The sequence below is a fragment of the Misgurnus anguillicaudatus genome, chromosome 1 (assembly GCF_027580225.2).
Source record: "Misgurnus anguillicaudatus chromosome 1, ASM2758022v2, whole genome shotgun sequence".
NCBI classification, from domain to species: Eukaryota; Metazoa; Chordata; class Actinopteri; order Cypriniformes; family Cobitidae; genus Misgurnus; species Misgurnus anguillicaudatus.
Genome location: NC_073337.2, coordinates 11328919 through 11348338, shown reverse-complemented (window position 1 = coordinate 11348338; position 19420 = coordinate 11328919). Strand labels below are relative to the sequence as shown.

At 37.1% G+C, this 19420-nt stretch overlaps 1 protein-coding gene across 1 annotated transcript in view; it reads right to left on the bottom strand.

Moving 5' to 3' along the window:
* Positions 1-17258, bottom strand: part of lrig3 (leucine-rich repeats and immunoglobulin-like domains 3) — a 28568-nt gene extending 11310 nt beyond the window's left edge. The window contains exons 1-3 of the mRNA XM_073866316.1: positions 16824-17258; positions 5326-5395; positions 5164-5240 (exon numbers count right to left, since the gene is read on the bottom strand). Of these exons, the coding sequence (XP_073722417.1) occupies positions 5164-5240; positions 5326-5395; positions 16824-17014 (338 nt within the window). The 5' untranslated portion in view covers positions 17015-17258. The remainder of the gene's footprint in view (positions 1-5163; positions 5241-5325; positions 5396-16823) is intronic.
* Between the last annotated feature and the right edge of the window lie 2162 nt (positions 17259-19420).

Genomic DNA, 19420 nt, shown 5'->3' with positions numbered 1-19420 from the left:
ACCTTTATAGAGAATGCAATCCCATAATGCACTGCTCAGTGCTCAAATGAAAAAAAAATGTATACTGAAATTAAATATACTGAATAAAATCTTAAACACTATTTTATCCACATGGGTGTAGAGAGAATTTTCAATATTTGTCAATTTTGAGGTTTCAGTTCAGTCATATGCTGTCTATGTAGGTGGCAGACATAAAGGCGCATAAAAGGGTTTGAAACAGAGTCAATAAGTTTTGCCAGATACTAAAACCAAAAACATTCAGAAGAGTAAAGATATCTGAACCCCTAAGACATCTTCAAGTGTTCACACATCTTCACACTTCACTGACCTAAACTAGAAATCAGACTTTTAAACCTCCAGTTTCCCTTACTAGTTTAAAACTACCACAACAAAACTGCATTAAATAATTTGGCTGAGGATAACAGAGATGCATGCTGGGAAATCTGTGCTGTTGTGAAGGTAGTGTGGAAATGAGTCAAAGGTGTCGAGGGGAGATGATAACGCTCTAGACGTGTTTCAGCAGATCCTTCTGAAGAGAGACGCTGTATGAATAAACAACTGATGAATGCAATGAAAAAAACTCAAGTGAGGAATTTCACAGATGGCTTCCATAACAGAATCCAACAGACCTTCCTTCATATAAACACTTTATTAATGACCAGACAATCTTCACTGCTTTCACAGAAAATAAACATCGACTGAAGTTTCTTTGAGTTGAATTTATATGTCACAAATTCCTTCAGACTGAAGTGTCTTTTCATATGCCTGGATCTGCTGCTGCAAGTAAGGAAAAGGTCAGATCCACAGACCACAACCTGATCTGATCTACAGAACCAGTGTTACCCACCTCATTTACTAATAATTGCGTACGTTTTTTCGTATTTATACGCACACTTGAACTTCTCGCAAAAACTTTCCGCCTAATTCACAACACGGCATACGCACATGAATTTGTTCTTATACGTTAGTGAATTTGGAGTGTTCTACATGCGCGGTCGCGTGCACGAGGTTGGTAATTTGCATAAAACACGCCCAAACCAGCTCCATATAAGGGCTTTCTGCAGCGCAGCGCTAGTCCACAGAAAATTTTAGAGCAGTTTGTCAAAGAAGCAAAAGAGCTCGAAAAAAAATTCATGATCATATTTATTATCAGTAAAGTTCCATTTTGTTTTGCATTTTTTATTTGAGAGGTTTTGCTGTCGCTGGAGGAAGTCAGTGCTGTCCACCGACCAGAGTAACATTCAAAAAGTATTGGATGCGTTAACAAATATGCCATTTAATTAATATGACAGAGACGCGTATCTGTATCTAAAATACAACAGACAGAAGATCAAGCGATTGACGTTTGGACTTCTCATTAAATGTACATGACATTTACATTAGGCATTAAGCAGACACTTTCATATAGAGGTTTAAAAAGTGAGGAAGGAAAGCTTGAAGATTTGTCATTATAATCTTCTTTATATGTGTAGAAAAAATAAGTAGGCTATAATAAGGTATAATATAATGTATAGCCTATAATAATAAAATAGATCATGTATAATAAAGAAAATATTATAGAATAAAATATAATCATGTTAAATTTTATATATCATCATTATTATAAATTTTTGCATACAATTAGAAGAAATTTTGATATGAAAGTTTTTGTTGAATCACGATTTGTTCGTGAAAACATCCGTACGCACATCTCACGCAAAAATTTGTGCGTATGCATGCTTAATGAATGACTTTATTTGGGTGGGCCGCCCAAGTATATTCCCGGTAGTAACTTGCCAAGTATATCTGGCATTAAATGTATTTTAAATGGTCCGTCGGGTCCGGGTCGGTCACAGCTTAATTACATCTGGTCCCGGGTCTGGTTAACATTGTAAGTAAAACCCGAGACGATTGGAGAATGGCCGTGATCAGAGTCAGATCTGAGCTACCACCACTACTAGTATATTTCAGATCTGTGGGAAAAACTGACAGACCACAACCTGATCTGATCTACAGACCACAACCTGATCTGATCCACAACCTGATCTGATCTACAGACCACAACCTGATCTGATCTACAGACCACAACCTCATCTGATCTACAGACCACAACCTCATCTGATCTACAGACTGAATTGGTAATAGAGATAAGATGTCAAGAGTCCTTTATTGTGATTTGCATTGAAATACAATGACATTTTAGATGGCCCTCCCATTCACAGACCAGAGTAAAGTGTTATAATAATAATAAATAATAATAATACAGTACAATACAGATTAGCCCTCAAGTGTTCAGAAGTGCTACAAAACCTACGTAAGGAATAATTGATGACAGACTGTTGAATTATTTAAAAATTATTCACACTCAAGGTGGTAATGCCCCGCGAGTGTGCATTATTTTTTAAATAATTCAAAGGACCGGAGTCAATTATTTCTCTTATATCACGGTAACCCCAAACATTGCTCTGGTGGTTATTTTAAGACATTTGACAGGTTAGGTGTGCGTTTTAAAAAAATTTTATCAACACCTGTGGAACATTTCTTAAACAATCAGAATAAAGCATTCAACAGGTCTTTGGTAAAGTCATGTAAACAGCAAAATCACACTTCGTACATAAGATTAATATTACGCAGTAACTTAATAAAAGTGGTAAATCAGTTCCTGTTAACTATAGACAAAGTTCAGCATAGATGAGCACACACACTAAAACATAGAAATAAAGCACTCATACTGGAGAGCCAGAAGCTGCTGCACTCATGTGCACTGCCATATTGACAGTAAACTTATTCATTTTGAGCAGTTTATATGGTGTTGCCCTAATGACAAATGTCAAAAGTGCATTACTGTAACACAGGCACCCTTAAAATATATAGAACTAATACGCACTCTTTAGGTACAAAGGTGAACTTAATTAAAAAAAAGGGTACAGCCCCAGTGACAGCTTTAGTGTCTGTACCAAAGAGTAAATCAAAGTTTACATCATGTGAAATCACTGATTAACTTTAACTGATACACAGTGGTACACACACACACACACACACACACACACAAATACAGTGTTTGGTGTAAGTGTATTTTGTATGATGGTATATATATATATATAAGAAATAATTGACTGTGGTCCTTTGAATTACACCTGCGGTGTAACTCCACTTCACGTCGTGCCGCATTACCACCTCAGGTGTGCATAATTTTCAAATAATTCAACGGCCCATCATCAATTATTCCTTAATTATACCACGGACCTCATGAATGCTGTATTCTGATTGGCTGAGAAATGTTCCATGGGTGTTAATTATTTTTCAATAACCGCCCGCCTAACCTTTAAAGTGTCTTAAAAGTAGGCACCAGATCAATGTTTGTAGTAACCGTGGTATAAGCTGAATAATTGACTCCGGTCCTTTGAATTATTTGAAAAACTCTGCTACGATTCGTGCCGCATTACCACCTTGGGTGTGCATTATTTTCTTATAATTCAACACCTCATCGTCAATGATTCCTTAATTATACCACGGGGCTGTTAAATGCTTTAGTCTGATTGGTTGAAAAATGTTCCACAGGTGTTGATTATTTTTCTGTAAAACGTACACCTGACCTGTCAAATGTCTTAAAATGACCACCAGAGCAATGTCTGTGGTAACCGTAGTATAAGAGAAACTCAGCTTTGTCTCGTGGAGCATTACCACCTTGGGGATGCATTATTTTCAAATAATTCAAGGTCGTCAATTAGGCTAAATATGGTTGTCTTTCTTCACCAACACATGTCAAACTAAATTAAGAAGATATTCATATGATGACTGTGCAGTCGGTAATGTAGCCTATGTTTTGCCATTCGCTCCGGGCTCTTAATATTACATTACTGAAACAAAAAATATGAGAAAAAATAGGAGCTCAGATCAAAAGCCACTAAACACTACCTGTCAAAAACGAGATAATGATATTATATCTCTACTCAGATCTACAGACATTAACTTTATAAACAAAAAGCTCATTGATAAACTAAGTTCTCAAGTTGTGTTATTACAATAATCCACTATGAATAATTTCAATTTGTCCCATTTTCTCAGATTTTGACAAAACTGTGTGTGTTGCCTGTTTTAATGTGAATAATGGTTTTGTTTTTGTGTAAGTCTGATCATTTAGACACTGCTGACATAAAAAAATCATTAAGGTAATTTAAGTAAATAACAAGATAACCCCAAAATTACCAGACACAACTTTTGCCAGTTGTGCTCAGCAGCTCATGTGTGTGTATTTAGGGACGTGTGTGTGTGTGTGTGTGTTACATCTCTTCACCCCCCTTCAGTTCACTCACACAAGTGCTGCATTGTGTATTTCCACTAAATCCCAAATTTGTTCAACCAATTTTCAGCAAATAAGGTTGTTAAATGCTGTTAGCGGAATCAGCATAGACAGCCTCAACACACACACACCCAAATGCGTGCAAAATATTTTTAATAATAAGTTAAATGTCAGATGCTGTCTGTAAATGTTTTAAACTTATAATATAATAATAACAACATGACAACAAGTTGAAATATTTGAATCGAGCCACATCATTAGTGATTCAGCAAAAACCATTAAAGATGAGCTTCTGATAATGCTCTGTTGTTTATAACTGTTGCTCCAGCTGCAGGATCTAGTATACAGTATATATTATTAACCATATATGGGGCTCGACGTCGTCTTAATGCCCTTGCATTAATGCCTCAAAAAGTTGCATTCCTTCTTCTCTGCAAAGCATTCAGTTTGGCAATTTCAAGCTGCACTGCTAATAAATGAATAACTTGCCAAATCGTAACTAAATGCAGTCCTGTCTCTATTTTATAAGCATACCTTTTTATTCACTTTTAGTGACTAGGTTACCAATACCACCATCATTCGTTGAAGGAAACGCACCTAATTTGCGAATTTTGAAAAGATTCGCTTCACTTTTGGATAAAAACCCAGCTACTGATGAGAAATTCACTCTCAAATGCTCTTAAATATGCAGAAATAAGAATATGAAGCACCTCTATATAAAAAAACCCCAAAAGCTGTATAACGGAATATAAATCACAATTACACAAAACATTTCACATTATTATCAGACTACATCAAGCATCAATTTACATTTATCTACAGCTTTACTGAACTGTTTTAGCAGACAGCACAATCGAAGATAAATGATCTCTTATACTTACAGAATCAGACTGCTCAGGTTTCCTGCGTTTGAACCCAAATCTGGTATCGACTCAAACTCATTATTGTTCAGTTTTTTGTCAACATAAAATCAGGTGGTTACAGATCTCAACAGTGACATTAAAAGAACAAAATAAGACCAAAATAATAAAGTCAATTTACAGTTCACTGAGGTGTGTCAGGCTGGTGAACAGGGCTTCAGGAAACACACGTAACTTGTTGTGGCTCAGGTCCCTGTAAAGAAGATAAACACTGTCAGAGAAATGCACAAGTTTACCATAAACCATACAGAGAATTTACAATGAGAATTTGTGACCTAGACTGGAGAACAACAAAAACTGTCTCGACCTAAGACTGAATGAAATTAGGATGAGCTGCCAAGATCACATTTATCATACAACAATATAGGTCTGTCACTATAGCTACTTTTCATAGGTCGCTTAATTGCCCCAGAAATAATGCCGATAGTCTATAGAATTGTCTTTTTAAGACCATTTTATGTCACTGATTATATATGACAATAAAAAAGCATAAAAAATGCAAATACATGCTTTCCATTAACACAACTTAGATTTTTTATAATATTAAGATGAAAAAATATGAAATCTTCATATGAACTTCAAATTTAAGAAAGAAATAATATTCTAAATATGTAAAACATAAATAAATATGATAAAATATGAATTTAAATTTTAAACAGTTAATAGTGATTGTTCATGGTAAATTCCAGCTTCACTGGGTTTATTGATTTGGACAAGTGTTACTCTGATCACATCTGTGAATATATGCATGCACCATTACCCGCAGACACATTTATAATAGCTACACCTCAGACCTAAACACTAAATGTTATGGTTATGTTTCAGATGACTTAATTTATATTCCTCTTGACATTGCCTCTTTTTTTAAACAGAGCAGACATACTGGCTCGTTTACGTTAATTTCCTCTCCTCACGTTTTATTCACGTCGGAGATGCGGGTTGTAGCTTTGAAACCAATTCCAGTCAGATTTATTATTTCAAATTGTATTTTGTGTATATATATATTCACCAAAAAACACGAAATGCCAGCTAATGACATTTCTTTTTATGCAAACAAACATATGGCAATATATCGCCAAACCCCACAAAGGTCATGCATGGGTCCATATCGCGCGCTAAGTCGAAATAGTCATTATCGTGACAGGCCAACAACAATAAGAGTTTTAGTAACACAACAACCATCCATGAGGACATATCGCACATTTTTAGAAACCTGTTACACTATAAAGGTTTTTGTTTACATCACATTGGTGATTCTCGCCAAATTAGACTTATGAGGTGTCATGAAACATTTTGATAAAAAAGTAAATGCAAAGAAAGAATATCAAAATAAGCAGCATACAGTTACAAACATCTCTTCATGTCCTATTTTGTACATGATTTCGAATGACATCAAAACCAATTTTGTTTTGTTTTTAACATTTAAGGGGAACATTTTCATTACCGCAACATGTCCATGAATGGATTTGTGTTCTTTGACATTGAAATATTTATAATTAAAAAATCTTAAAAAATAAAAAGCTTTAGTGCATGTTATACTATAAACATTTACAGTAAAGAAACATGTGGTATTTGGTGTTCAATGGTAAATGTAGAGACTAGGGCTGCACGATTAATCGAAAAAGAATCACGATCTCGATTCATACATATATGCGATCTTCATTTTAAATGACGGCGATTCACTTGCATATACACTATTTCCCTGTATTCAGATTCTGCGTTTACGTGTTCACGTATTTACATTACTAGAGATGCTCCGATCAGCATTTTTGGGGCCGATCACCGATCACCAAGATCATGATCTGCCGATCGCCGATCCGTGCCGATCACAGAATGACAGTGGAATGGGAATCTTTTATCTATAATCTAGCAGAGTTTACACCATTTGTAGAAATTAAACTAACTATAAATTAGGTATATTATTGTTTTAATAGAGAATCAAATAAATAAGCACAACAAATATTTCTTCTTGCAAAGAGAAATGTAATATGCCTTTAAAAAGGTTTATGTCTGTTAAAAGTAATTAAAATAAAACACTTCACAGTCTTTACTGTATGAATTAAATATACACGCATTCGTATGAAGTACAACAGTTCTTCAAAGATGAGCAGAGAGTAATTTTATTGAGAGATGAATTAGGATACTGTAGCTTTAAGACGTGGGAGAGATCGTTCTCTTCACGTGCACTGATGACTGGCTGCTGTGTATGCGTGCGGCGGGTGTCCGCAAACAAGAGCAGCTGTGAGGAAAATGGAAGTTTAAACCTTCAAAACTTTAAAACGAATGCAAGTAATAAACTTTCGGCATGAGGATGCAATTGTCCGCGATAGATATGTGTTGTATACGCTGTTTGATAGGGATGTGAAGACGCATTGCGCTGAGGACCAGAGCGCGTCCTCATAGTCCTCAAACAAGAGCAGCTGTGAGGAAAATGGATGTTTAAACCTTCAAAACTTTAAAACGAATGCAAGTAATAAACTTTCGGCATGAGGATGCAATTGTCCGTGATAGATATGTGTTATATACGCTGTTTGATAGGGATGTGAAGACGCATTGCGCTGAGCACCAGAGCGCGTCCTCATAGTCCGCAAACAAGAGCAGCTGTGAGGAAAATGGATGTTTAAACTAGGGCTGGGCGATTTGACCTAAAATCAAAACCTCGGTTAATCTAACATTTGACATCGGTAACGATTAATAAACGATTATTTTTTTGCCTCATAGTTCACTGACAAGGTTGGAAAGTTTAGGGCACACCTTAAATCAGCCTGCAATGCAATTATTCACATTTTTCCCAAAATAACTGCATTACTGAAAAATATTAAATAGACTTAACTCTATGCAGATGTTGCATGTAATTATGTACAATTGATGAAACTTTCAGAATGGGAAGTTATGAACCAAAGAATCATACAACCCCCATGACTAATTATAGACATAAGATACATACATAATAAGTTGTATCCAGATAGCATATTGTAATGAGATGAGTAGGGCAAAATACATACTTGGACTGTATCCTTTACACGTTTCTTGTATTCAATCCATTTTTTCTTAACTGGGCACTGATGTCTGAGCCATTTATTTTCATCTGTAATGCTTTTGGTGTTAATGTAGACTAGAAGTTCTCCCGTTCTCTCTCTCCGTCATCTCTGAAGTGTCTAATTAAACTCACGCGGGCGCGTCTTTTCGCGGTTTTGAGTGAGTGAGATGTGATGACATTACCCGGGCTGCTTAGAGACCCATCGGTAGATTAAACTGAGCGCGTGTGCGGTAAAAACCCGATCGCGCATTCCGTATTTTTGTCACAGGTGCCTGCACATTCGCGAGTACTTCTTAAAAAAAAGTTCTTTTGGGCACTAGATGATCCTGCTGCTCAGTTAAACAGTGTTTGAGTTCTCCTCCATGTTTCGCTGTGCCACTGACAGGACGGGGCAGAGTTACGCAACATCACACACAGCAGTTTGTTTTTAAAGGGAAAGTATTAACAGGATTAAAAACCGAAATAACCGACATGATAAAATAATGTCGGTTAGAGGTTCTGAATTTCGGTTTCGGTTATTTTCCGATTAATCGCCCAGCCCTAGTTTAAACCTTCAAAACTTTAAAACGAATGCAAGTAATAAACTTTCGGCACGAGGATGCAATTGTCCGCGATAGATATGTGTTGTATACGCTGTTCATTTGTAGCAGAGATGTGTGTGTTGCGCGTCCTCATAGAAAATACGCATATCTCTGTAAAGGCAGAGAGGGAAATCACGTCACACATGAGCAATGGGTTACAAAATGCTCGCACTGTGTAAAATGGTCTCTAATTGCAGCCGCATCAGGGAACGCTATGATGACAAATGTAAACAGAAAAATCGGCTCATGAGATCGGCAAATTTAGCGAGTGCCGATCGCGTCATTTAATGCCGTTATCGGCCGATTACGATCGGCGGCCGATCGATCGGAGCATCACTATACATTACAATCCAAGAATATCAGTCAAACTTGCTAACACACACTCATACAGGGTAAAACCAAACCCTATTCATTCACCAATCAGACCTGATCGTTTCTCTCCTCTCTCTCATCTCATTTGCGGCGTTCCGCTGTCACTCGCGTGACGCATAACAAGGCGGCAGACCTAAACACTCGTCGTTTACTTGGTGGATTTGGAGCGGCAATTTTCACAAAAAAAGAGAGGATAAACGAGCGTCATTGTGGAAAATCCTGGTAGCGAACGCCGAACGGAGAAAGTGAAGATGCAACAACATTGGTTCCGAAAGAAGGCAAGGAAATTATTTACCTCAGGACCTTTCTAAATCGGAAGGCTGGAACCTCCGGAGGTCGCATATGCAGGCTGTATACGTCATCGTTCATTTGAGTTAACGGAGCATTACATTCGCAAGTCATAAACATACTTCAACAATTTATTATTAACTAAAAATATTAGTCATCTTTATAACGTTAATTGTTAATATTCTGAAATTATGATGCGCAGCTTGGAAATGCGACCTCCAGAGAGGCAGCAGCCTTCAGATTGAGAAACGGCCTCTGTGTCACCGCCACAAGTTCCCCATTAGAAAGGGTTTTTAGCATGAGGGGAACATTGTTACATGTCTGCGTTTCTCTCTGATGCCTCAAAATGTTGACCGTTTAGTAGGGATGCACCGATACCACTTTTTTGGAATACGAGTATAAGTACGAGTACTTGCATTTCAGTACTTGCCGATACCGATACCGAGTACTTAATAAAAAATAAATTTACAGGTAACAGCTTTAGTCATATAATTTAACAAAAAAACAAGGGACTAGTTTTCCAGTTTGTTGTAAACTCTGCCTCTTTGGACAACACAAGAGGCATTAACCCCTTACACGCCGTTCAAACATATACATTTCTCAGACCGTGGTATCGATCCCTGGCATCGGGGGACTTTTAACGAGTACTTTAGAAAATGTGATAGAGGCCGATACCCGATACCAATATCGGTATCAGTGCATCCCTACCGTTACGTCTTTTAAAGGTTTAACGTTAGTGTTTTTAAAGTTTTAAGGTTGGCCAGTTTGATAGTACAAAAAGCACAGGTGCAATTTAACAGCTAACACATTTTAAATTACTCTAAATTTTAAGGGGTCTAAAATAAGAAAAAGAGACTTTTAAGACACGTTATTTTAACTGAAAGTCCTGAAGCACTTTTTTTTAGTTAAGAGCATAATAAATGTTTTTGTAAAAAAAAAAATGAATCGGGATCTCAATTCCTATGGAAAAAATCATGATTCACATTTTAGCTTGAATCGTGCAGCCCTAGTAGAGACAATAAAAAGGAATATAAATGTGTCCAAGGCCAATATTCTCATCCTCCACAACAATTTTCAATCATTGTTTAAGCCCTTAAGGAACTAACATTTAAAAAAATTGTTGGAAGAGACATAATTGACTGTGACACTCAAGACGGCTACCAGGTAAGCAGTTCTTCTTATTTTTAAAATAAGTTGAAATTTTGTTTGTCATAGTACCAAGACAACTTTTTAGTTCCCATTACCGAAACATGAGTTGATAAATATATTTAATGTAATATCATGTTGCAGTAATGGTAATTTTTGATAATGAAAATCTAAATCCTCTAGAAATAATGGTTATAGTAAGTTCAGACCTTAAACTTATGTACAAAAAATAAATTGCCGTCAAGGAAAAAATCTGATGTTGGAAACCTTTCAAGTCTGGATTTCGTGAGAATCACCCATATGTGCGTGTATTGTGTATAATAATTATGTATATATACACACACACATGCATGTATAATACACACATATGATATAAACAAATATTTTTATTCTGCAAACAATTAGTTGCAATTAATGGTTATGCAGCCCTACTGTCTGATAGGCCTGCATAATCTGTATTGTTTCAGTATCGACATCCAAGTAAATATTGTGCAGCCCAACGGCCTGATGATTTCTTCATATGAATGTCTCACTGTGTAGATGGATAGACAAGACCGTGAATTCTGATGGAAACACCGACCCAATCTGTCTGATCTGTTAATAGATGTGTTAGAGGAGCTCAGCAGATCTCTGCCTACATCTGGACTCCATCAGACCCAACAACGAGCGGGCACATGGATCGTAACCACTCCTAATCTATTCACAATGCAGAGAAAGTGAGCGCTGTCTTTGATTTTCAACAGTAAATCACATCAGTGTTTTGGATGCAGATTCTGCTTCATGATAATGAGTGTTTTATTGTCATTGCACAGAGCTGTCATGAACAGAACAACCTTACTCGTCTACGACATTTATTTACCTACCATTTATCGATCTAACATTTGTCATACAAACCACTGAGTTATGTGACGGTGTTAATAGAGAAGCACACTGAGACCCATAACTAGCAGGATTATAGAGATTACAGAAAATACAATTCCGGGATTGACAAATCTTAGATTTTTGGTTCATTCACACTGCCAATGATTTTCCAGAATCGGTGCGTGCATTCACACACATACTAGGGCTGCAACGATTCGTCGACGTTGTCGACAAAAATCGATAATAGAAATAGTCGACAATGAATATCGTTGTCGACGTTGTCGCCAGACATGTTTTTTTTTTTCCGACCGAGTGAGGCATCTCTCTTCATTACAATCTCTGCCGAGTCGCACATGCACATTAGCTTCTCTGCTCATCGATAACACACAGAAATGGCAGCGTCCAACGTAGCAGCTGCGCGTACCAAAACATCTGAGGTTTGGGAGCATTTTAGCCTGGATACGGCGAATAAAAAGATTACCTGCATGGTTTGCATAGCAGTCTTTGCGTTTCACGGCAGCACCTCGGTCATGCACTAACATTTAAAGAGAAAGCACGTCGGACAGTTGAATGAAAGAGTTTGACTCGCCTCGTTAAGATTTAAATAACATGGAAGCCAATACGTTTTGTTTTGGATGTACATTGTACATTTTATATGCGTATTTTCGCTTTAAAATAAATAAATAAAGGATTTAACGTTATGACCGACTGTGCCTGACAAAATTTTAAATTAAATGCATGCAGTCTGAAGAAGAGAGCTACGGACGCCTTTCTGCAAAAGAAGCAGACGTGCACCCCACAACAGGCGAATGCCTGTATATATAACTCTGTTTTTTTTATTTTTCAGAAATCTCGTTTTTTGGTTGTGCATTCAAATTAATATCAATTCAACTGCAGTTGGTTTGTTTTGATTTAAACCTTCAAAACTTTAAAAATACAGCATATATATATATTTATATATATAAATATTAGGGCTGTCAAAATAAACGCGTTAACGCAAATTCATTTTAACGGCACTAATTTTATTAACGCGCGATTAAGGCAACACGCAATTTCTGTTTGACCCACAGCTGGATGAATTGAGAAGCAGCAAGTAACCGGCGCTGTCTAGATGTTCGGAGCTTTTCATAAAAATAAGAACATTAAGCTCTCGTCTAGCGAATCCAATGCTCTAAATGGTCAGTAAACATCTAAAATTATCTTTATCTGCACGTTTCCTGAGAGGTGTACCGTCCCAAATCCATATAAAGCAAAGATGCGTCTTCTTTCACTTTTTAGTTTCGTTTTTAAAGCATTCAGAAATGATAGAAAATAGACTGCAGGACTTGCTTGATGTTAAAATAATTATTAAGAGAGATAAAGTTCGGGACATGATTGATGTTAAAAGATTTATTAAGAGTGACAAGGCTCAAAAGCGATGTCTGACGTAGACGCCTGAAGCGCATGCACACAAACATGCGAGTGCGCGACCCAGATATATATAGACATCTTACACAAAATTACAGTTTTAAAAATATCTGTTTTGACAAGAATTCACGCAGGTATGACCTATAATCTGTTATATCTGAAGTGAATGTTCGGTTAACTGTTAAGGAAAAGTATCTGTTGTGTCGTTAAACCCTTGCATTAGCCTACAGGATCTTAAAGCGGTCTGTCTCAATGTCAAAATTAAACAATAAAAGAAAAACATATATGTAACATATATTGATATTGTTTTTGCTCTGCGTAAACAGGTGTAGTTATGTCAGGCTTTATCTGATTCCAACAATTGTTCCAATGGTTTTGAAGTTTTTTAATAGAGAATGTTAAAATATAAATGACTAATTTTTGAAAATTTGCTCATCCCAACTCAGTTTGCCAGCACAGGTCACAAATGATGCAGCAGCAAACAGAAATGGAGAAAGAACAAGGTCTTCTAAAGGGAAAATCATGTATAAAACTATGGCTGATGGTTCTGTTGAAAATGTAAACAGGCTGTTGTAGACATACATTTTCATATAGCATATATATTTACCAAATCCATGCTGATTAGAGCATTAAAAACTTGAAAAGTGTTACATTTAGGTAAATTTAGAACAGATAAAAATAATTTATTGACAGCCCTAATAAATATATATTAAAATAGCTGAAATACATAACTTCGTTTTGGTAAAATCATAGTAGCTGCAATTATTAAAAATGTAAAACTTGTTTTCATTAAATGTAAAAAATGTTCATTGAACTACCCCCTTCTTTCTTGTTTACTATCATTTTCCACAGAATTAAAGCAATATCATGCTAAATTTTTAGAAAAAAAATAATTATTATTCGATTAGTCGACTAATCGTTTCAATAGTCGGTGACTAGTCGACTATTAAAATAGTCGTTAGTTGCAGCCCTAACAAATACCTTAAAGAACCCTTAAAGACAAGTCCTGCACTTGGTAGGTTTTTCCACAGCGTCTGAAGTAGGGCTGTCACTTTTGTGAAAAAATCATTTTCGATTTTTAATATATAAGTGTTCATTGAATCGATTGTAAAATCGATTTTCCATGTCTAAAAAAGACGTTTCCATTTAACGCCAAATAACAGACAAATGCAAAGAGAGCGCCTGAAACGCACAAGTCAGCAATATTTCTTATTCATTGTCATTAAGTTTCGTGCAGAATAAAAAACAGCAACAGTGGTGCAACATTCTCTAAAAAAAATATGCAGAGTGGACTGCTGCCATAAATGAAAAACATTACTGCAGGTTCAACCGGCTGCTTTTATGATTTAGGCAATTCAAAAATTATTTTAAAAAATGTTTCGATCCATTTCAAACAACTGTTCAAAAATGAAACTTTAAATAGACTTACTTGAAGTTGAGAACATGCTGTGTATTTTTTTATTAAACGTAACCGACACTTAGGCGGCACTAGGCAGGCATAATGAAATGCGCAAAAAGACTAGGGCCATTACAAATTACTGGTCAGGAAAACAAGTCGATCAACATTTAAGCAGAGCGCTTTTCATTCACTATATGTCCATCTGTTGAGAAGACGCACTCCAACCGCACTGATGTCCCAGGGAAACTCTGGTACTTCGTTGCCAGCTGCGTATTTCGTACTGCCAATCTTCCATCTCAAAAGCGGGTCGCTGTCAGCTCGCAAGTGTGGCTCCTTGTCATAACTCATCATCTCCTGTAAGGTCACAAACTCGTGTTGCACAGGTTTATTGACGTTGTCCTCCATTTTCTTTGCAAAACACTAGATGCAGCTATTGAAAGCGTGAAACTATAGGTGCGTAAAATTGCTGGGTATTTTCTGTCTAGCTTTCGCACACCTACTGCACTTTCGGGATTCTTTATTTTCTTTTTCTGCTTGTTTGTGAGTTTTGTTACATCTATATTTTAACTGTTTAATTATTTTAAAATTAAGTGTGTACATATTTGGTTAAAATCGATTGCCTATTTTCGTTTTCGAAACGTTTTTTGGTTGGTCCGATCGATTGTGCAATCGATTTTCGAACGAAAAGTGACAGCCCTAGTCTGAAGGTTGCTAATTATCCGTGAATTCTCTCAAGAGAAACCACACACATTCATTTTAATTAAGGAAGAGATCATAAGGAGCGTGTGATGTGCTGTTCTGTCATGCTAGTGAATGATCTCAGTTTCAGCGCTGATAGTGACGTGCTCCCTGGTCTCTGCTTCAGTCCAGTTTGCCGACATTTCTCGTTGTGAATGTTGATCAGCGTTTAAATCCCTGTATCAAAGAGCTGAACCATAACATCTTGTTGCGATGACATGCGCATCCTCACTTGTTCACACTGAACACTTTCTCTGAATGTTACGCCAATGTTATTAGGCCCCCTTTACGGGACCAATCCCAGAACATTTACGTGTTTAGTTCACACAGAAGCCTCACTGACAATTTTACAGAAATTTTTTAGGACCAAAGTGTTGTGTGAATGCCTGGGGTTACTAAAAGCCGAACATATGTGTAAATCATAGTGTGTTGTAGTGTAATAAGAGTAACCTAAACCCATGCAGCCAATCCTGAAGAAATCAAATCAGTGCTTTACCGAATGTGTTTGTAAAACAGAACTCCATGAGAGAAGAACAGACCCAAGAGGTTCACACAACAACACTTATTCTGTTACAAGATAAGACACACACTTTATCTCTTTACTGCGGGTTTGAAACAGCAACTGTTCAACCCAGTTTTTCAAACATCGCATGTTTCTAACTATCCACCTTTCTCTTGAACTCCTTTAACAAAAGAGTTTACTTTGTACACTAGTAAACCAAGGAAGTGTTTCCTTTAAAACTATCGTGGATTTCTTCATTGCCTGTATCTAGTGATGAATTAAATGTGCTAAAGTTTGTCTGGGATCTTTGACTCTCAGAAGAAAAACACTCGGCTCTTTCCAGATGTAAATCATGAAAAGATTTTTCCTTCTATTTTCCATTCTGGCAGTGAGAGATCTTCACCCCCCCCCCACCCCTCTCTCTAATGGCTTCCATCTCTGGTTGAGTTTAGCTGCTAATTCAGCAGAAATAATGGGCCCGGGGAAAACAAAAGCCCAGCCAGTTTACTGTGTTAACTCATAAATGAGCATGCCAAAAATCTCAGGCCTGCACCCTACTGAGGGCTCAAGACGCCATAAACCTTCAGACAGATGAACATTTCAAATACACACTTATTTCATGCCTGCAAACTATACAAAAACAATGATTTAAATAGAAATAATCCCATTTAAAACTTGAAGATTAAGTTGATAACATACAAAAATAACACGCAAATAAAGTCTCATAACACAAAACTGCGACCACCAACAGAGAGAACAGCACAAAAACACAGCAACTTGTGTGCCAAAACATTTCAAGTTTAAGCTTGCAATACATTATGCACATGTTTATATATGTTTATATATGTTTATATATGTTATATATATATATATCAAGTTAACATGGTGTGTCTGTTGTGATCTGTACTAAACCACTTTTAAAAACACATAGACAAACTTTCTTATACACACAGTTGTGTTTTATTTCTCTGAATGTTTGTTTATGTTTAATGTAAATCTCTATGTGATTGTATTGTGTGTTTAGGCCTTTAAACATAATGCGAGAGCAAAACTTAACGACGTTTTTAACGTAAACGTTACTCGGGGTAACTGTATGAGAAAAATGTGTACACTTCAGTTAGTTACTTTTTTTAATTCCAGCCTAATAATCTTTGTAATTATAATAAAAAATTGACATGTGCCTTATATTCAGATGTAATTGCAACATAAGATCTTTAAGAAATGGTTTTGTTGGATATTTTGAGGTATTTTTTCAGTCAGAGACACAAAGGAAAATAAATCACTCACAGACGCGTGATCCACGCGGGGAGTCGCTCCACACTCCTGCCGTGTTTTAAACGACTACAGTCCGCCAAAGTTCCCGTACACGAGCATACAGACGGACAAGAGTCCGGTTCCGAGTGTCCGTGAATGACTTTAAATCCGCAACAGAGAAGATAAAACAGCGCGAGGCTCACAGCGCGAGCGGGCTGCGACATCTTCACCCCGAAACAAAACTCCTCACAAACTCGACCCTTAGTGTTTAATTCCACACAAGAGTATAAAAAAGAGCGAAAACTGGTCGAGTCCGAGTCAGTTTAAGGTGTTTTTCCTATCGAATATCGCGTTTAATCGCAAACATCACCGACTCGCGGTCCGCTTCATCTCCACACGAAACTTTTTCCACCGCGCTGGAATCACAGCAGCATTCCAATGCGCGCGCTCCCGTGGGCGGGGACACGCGATTCTCGCCAAAGGTAACAGAGAGAATGGCATTCTGGGTCATGTAGTTCATCACATATGTAGAGAACTTTAGTGATAATGTAAATGTGACTAAGCGAAATGTAAACTAAATTGACACCTAGAGTTGATTTGAATCGAACTGTAGCTAACATGAACATTAGAGTCTTAAACAGAGGCCTTCATTAACATATAAACAGCATGATTATCAGTCTATTGTGTGTGTGCTGTTATCTCTTCCTGCATGATGAGGTGTAAATGAGCATCACCCCCCACTTAACACACACACACACACACGCACACGCGCGCGGGCGGCACACACACAGATGGCTTATTTCCTCTAAGGGCAGACTAATGGGCCTGAATTTGATCTTTAACTTTCTGGTCACCCAACACTGGTCTGATCTCATGCTTGGCTGCATCGTCCACCAGTGAGAAGTATAAGTAGGTTAGGCTACTAGTTCACGTGAATATTTGATTGTCCTAAATAATCAGAAGAGCAAATCAGATATAAATCAATTCTAATTATATACAGCATCTTTGTTTCAATTGCTAAAACTTGGCCTCAAGCATATCAACGAGAAGCACAATGTTAGAGAGATTTTAATCTATACAGCTATACAAGTAGCACATTAACTACTCTAAAATATATCCAAAATTCATTTCTATAGTATTGTCCCTTGAGAAAATTAAAATATTTGTTGAAATGTGTACTCACTTTTGTGACATATATATTAAATGCTTCTGTGCTTTGTCAATGTAAAAACCATCTTTTAAAAGTATGCGAAGCCTTGAATCTGTGTAAATCGGTCTCAGTTCTCTCTGGTGTGTGTGTGTGTGGCCAGGTGCCATTCATTATACTCAGAATAGACTCACAGCCAATGAAAAAGTCTCTTTCCCAGCATGCATTGCTCTGATGGGTGCTCACAGCCAGCACAAACATGAGCTGAAGGGTGGTATGGTGGAACGAGATGTTTATTACTGGTGAAGTTTACACTCAACACACAGCAGTGAATGTGTGCAGAGAGACGGACGGACGGACGGACAGACGTCTGTTACGTCTGCGCTGCAGGCATTCCTCCTGCACGACTGTTGACTCTGCAGGTATCTGAATGTGCAGCGGTGTAGTGTGGTCTGTGGAGACGCATGGAATTCTGGGTATTTTGAAACTGATGAAAGATTTAGTGAAGTTAATGCTGATGTTTGTATATCAAGCATCATTGCTATTACTCAACGTTGAGGTCAAAAGCACTAAAGTGCTAAACTTTGCTCTGTTTATGTCATGGGAATTATGCTGACTCTTCCTGTAGCTCATTGTGTTAGCAGTGAAGAGGAAGTGGATTTGATAGGGAACATGCATGTAAACATAACTGTAAGTTGCATTGGATAAAAGCATCTGTCGAATGTGTAAATGTGTGTTATTACTCTTCTAAGACATTAATCCACCAAGACTCCACCAAAGTGTCTAGAGAGCTGAATGTCATACAGTTTATGCTCTTCTGACCCTAAACCTCATTGAAACCACACATCAAAATGTTAAAAACCACTCAGAACAAATCAGCAAGTCTTCCGAACATATTCTGCATGAGCGTCAAGCACTCAGATTTTCTTCATACGTCTCTGTAGTGCTCACAAAATTTGACTGCACTACACAAAGTGACCTGAACGAACTACAAACACTGAGAAACATTTTCATGATGAATGTTGTAGGTAAGTTTACAGCGACTGAGAGCACTGAACGAGCTCTTGTCAAGATTTGACATGTAGTTGAGACATGAAGTGAAACGTGTTTCGATGTGTGGCCAGCACTCATAAGAGTCAAACCTCAAAAACAAAACAAACCCTGTGAGGCTTTCACATAAAGACACCAGTGTAGTGTATACACATACCTGTACTTATGATACATGACTCTTATAATTAATGAATCATTGACTTTCTCCGTACTGCTGCAGGCTAAATGTATACCAAACCAAACTATAATAGTGATTTAATACCCACACATCAGCACCTTTCCTCCAGTCTGCTTTTAAGGGGACATATCATGTAAATCTGACTTTTTACATGTTTAAGTGCTATAATTGGGTCCCCAGTGCTTCTATCAACCTAGAAAATGTGAAAAAGATCAACCTAGTATCTTAGTTTTGTTAAACCATTCTCTGCAAAAA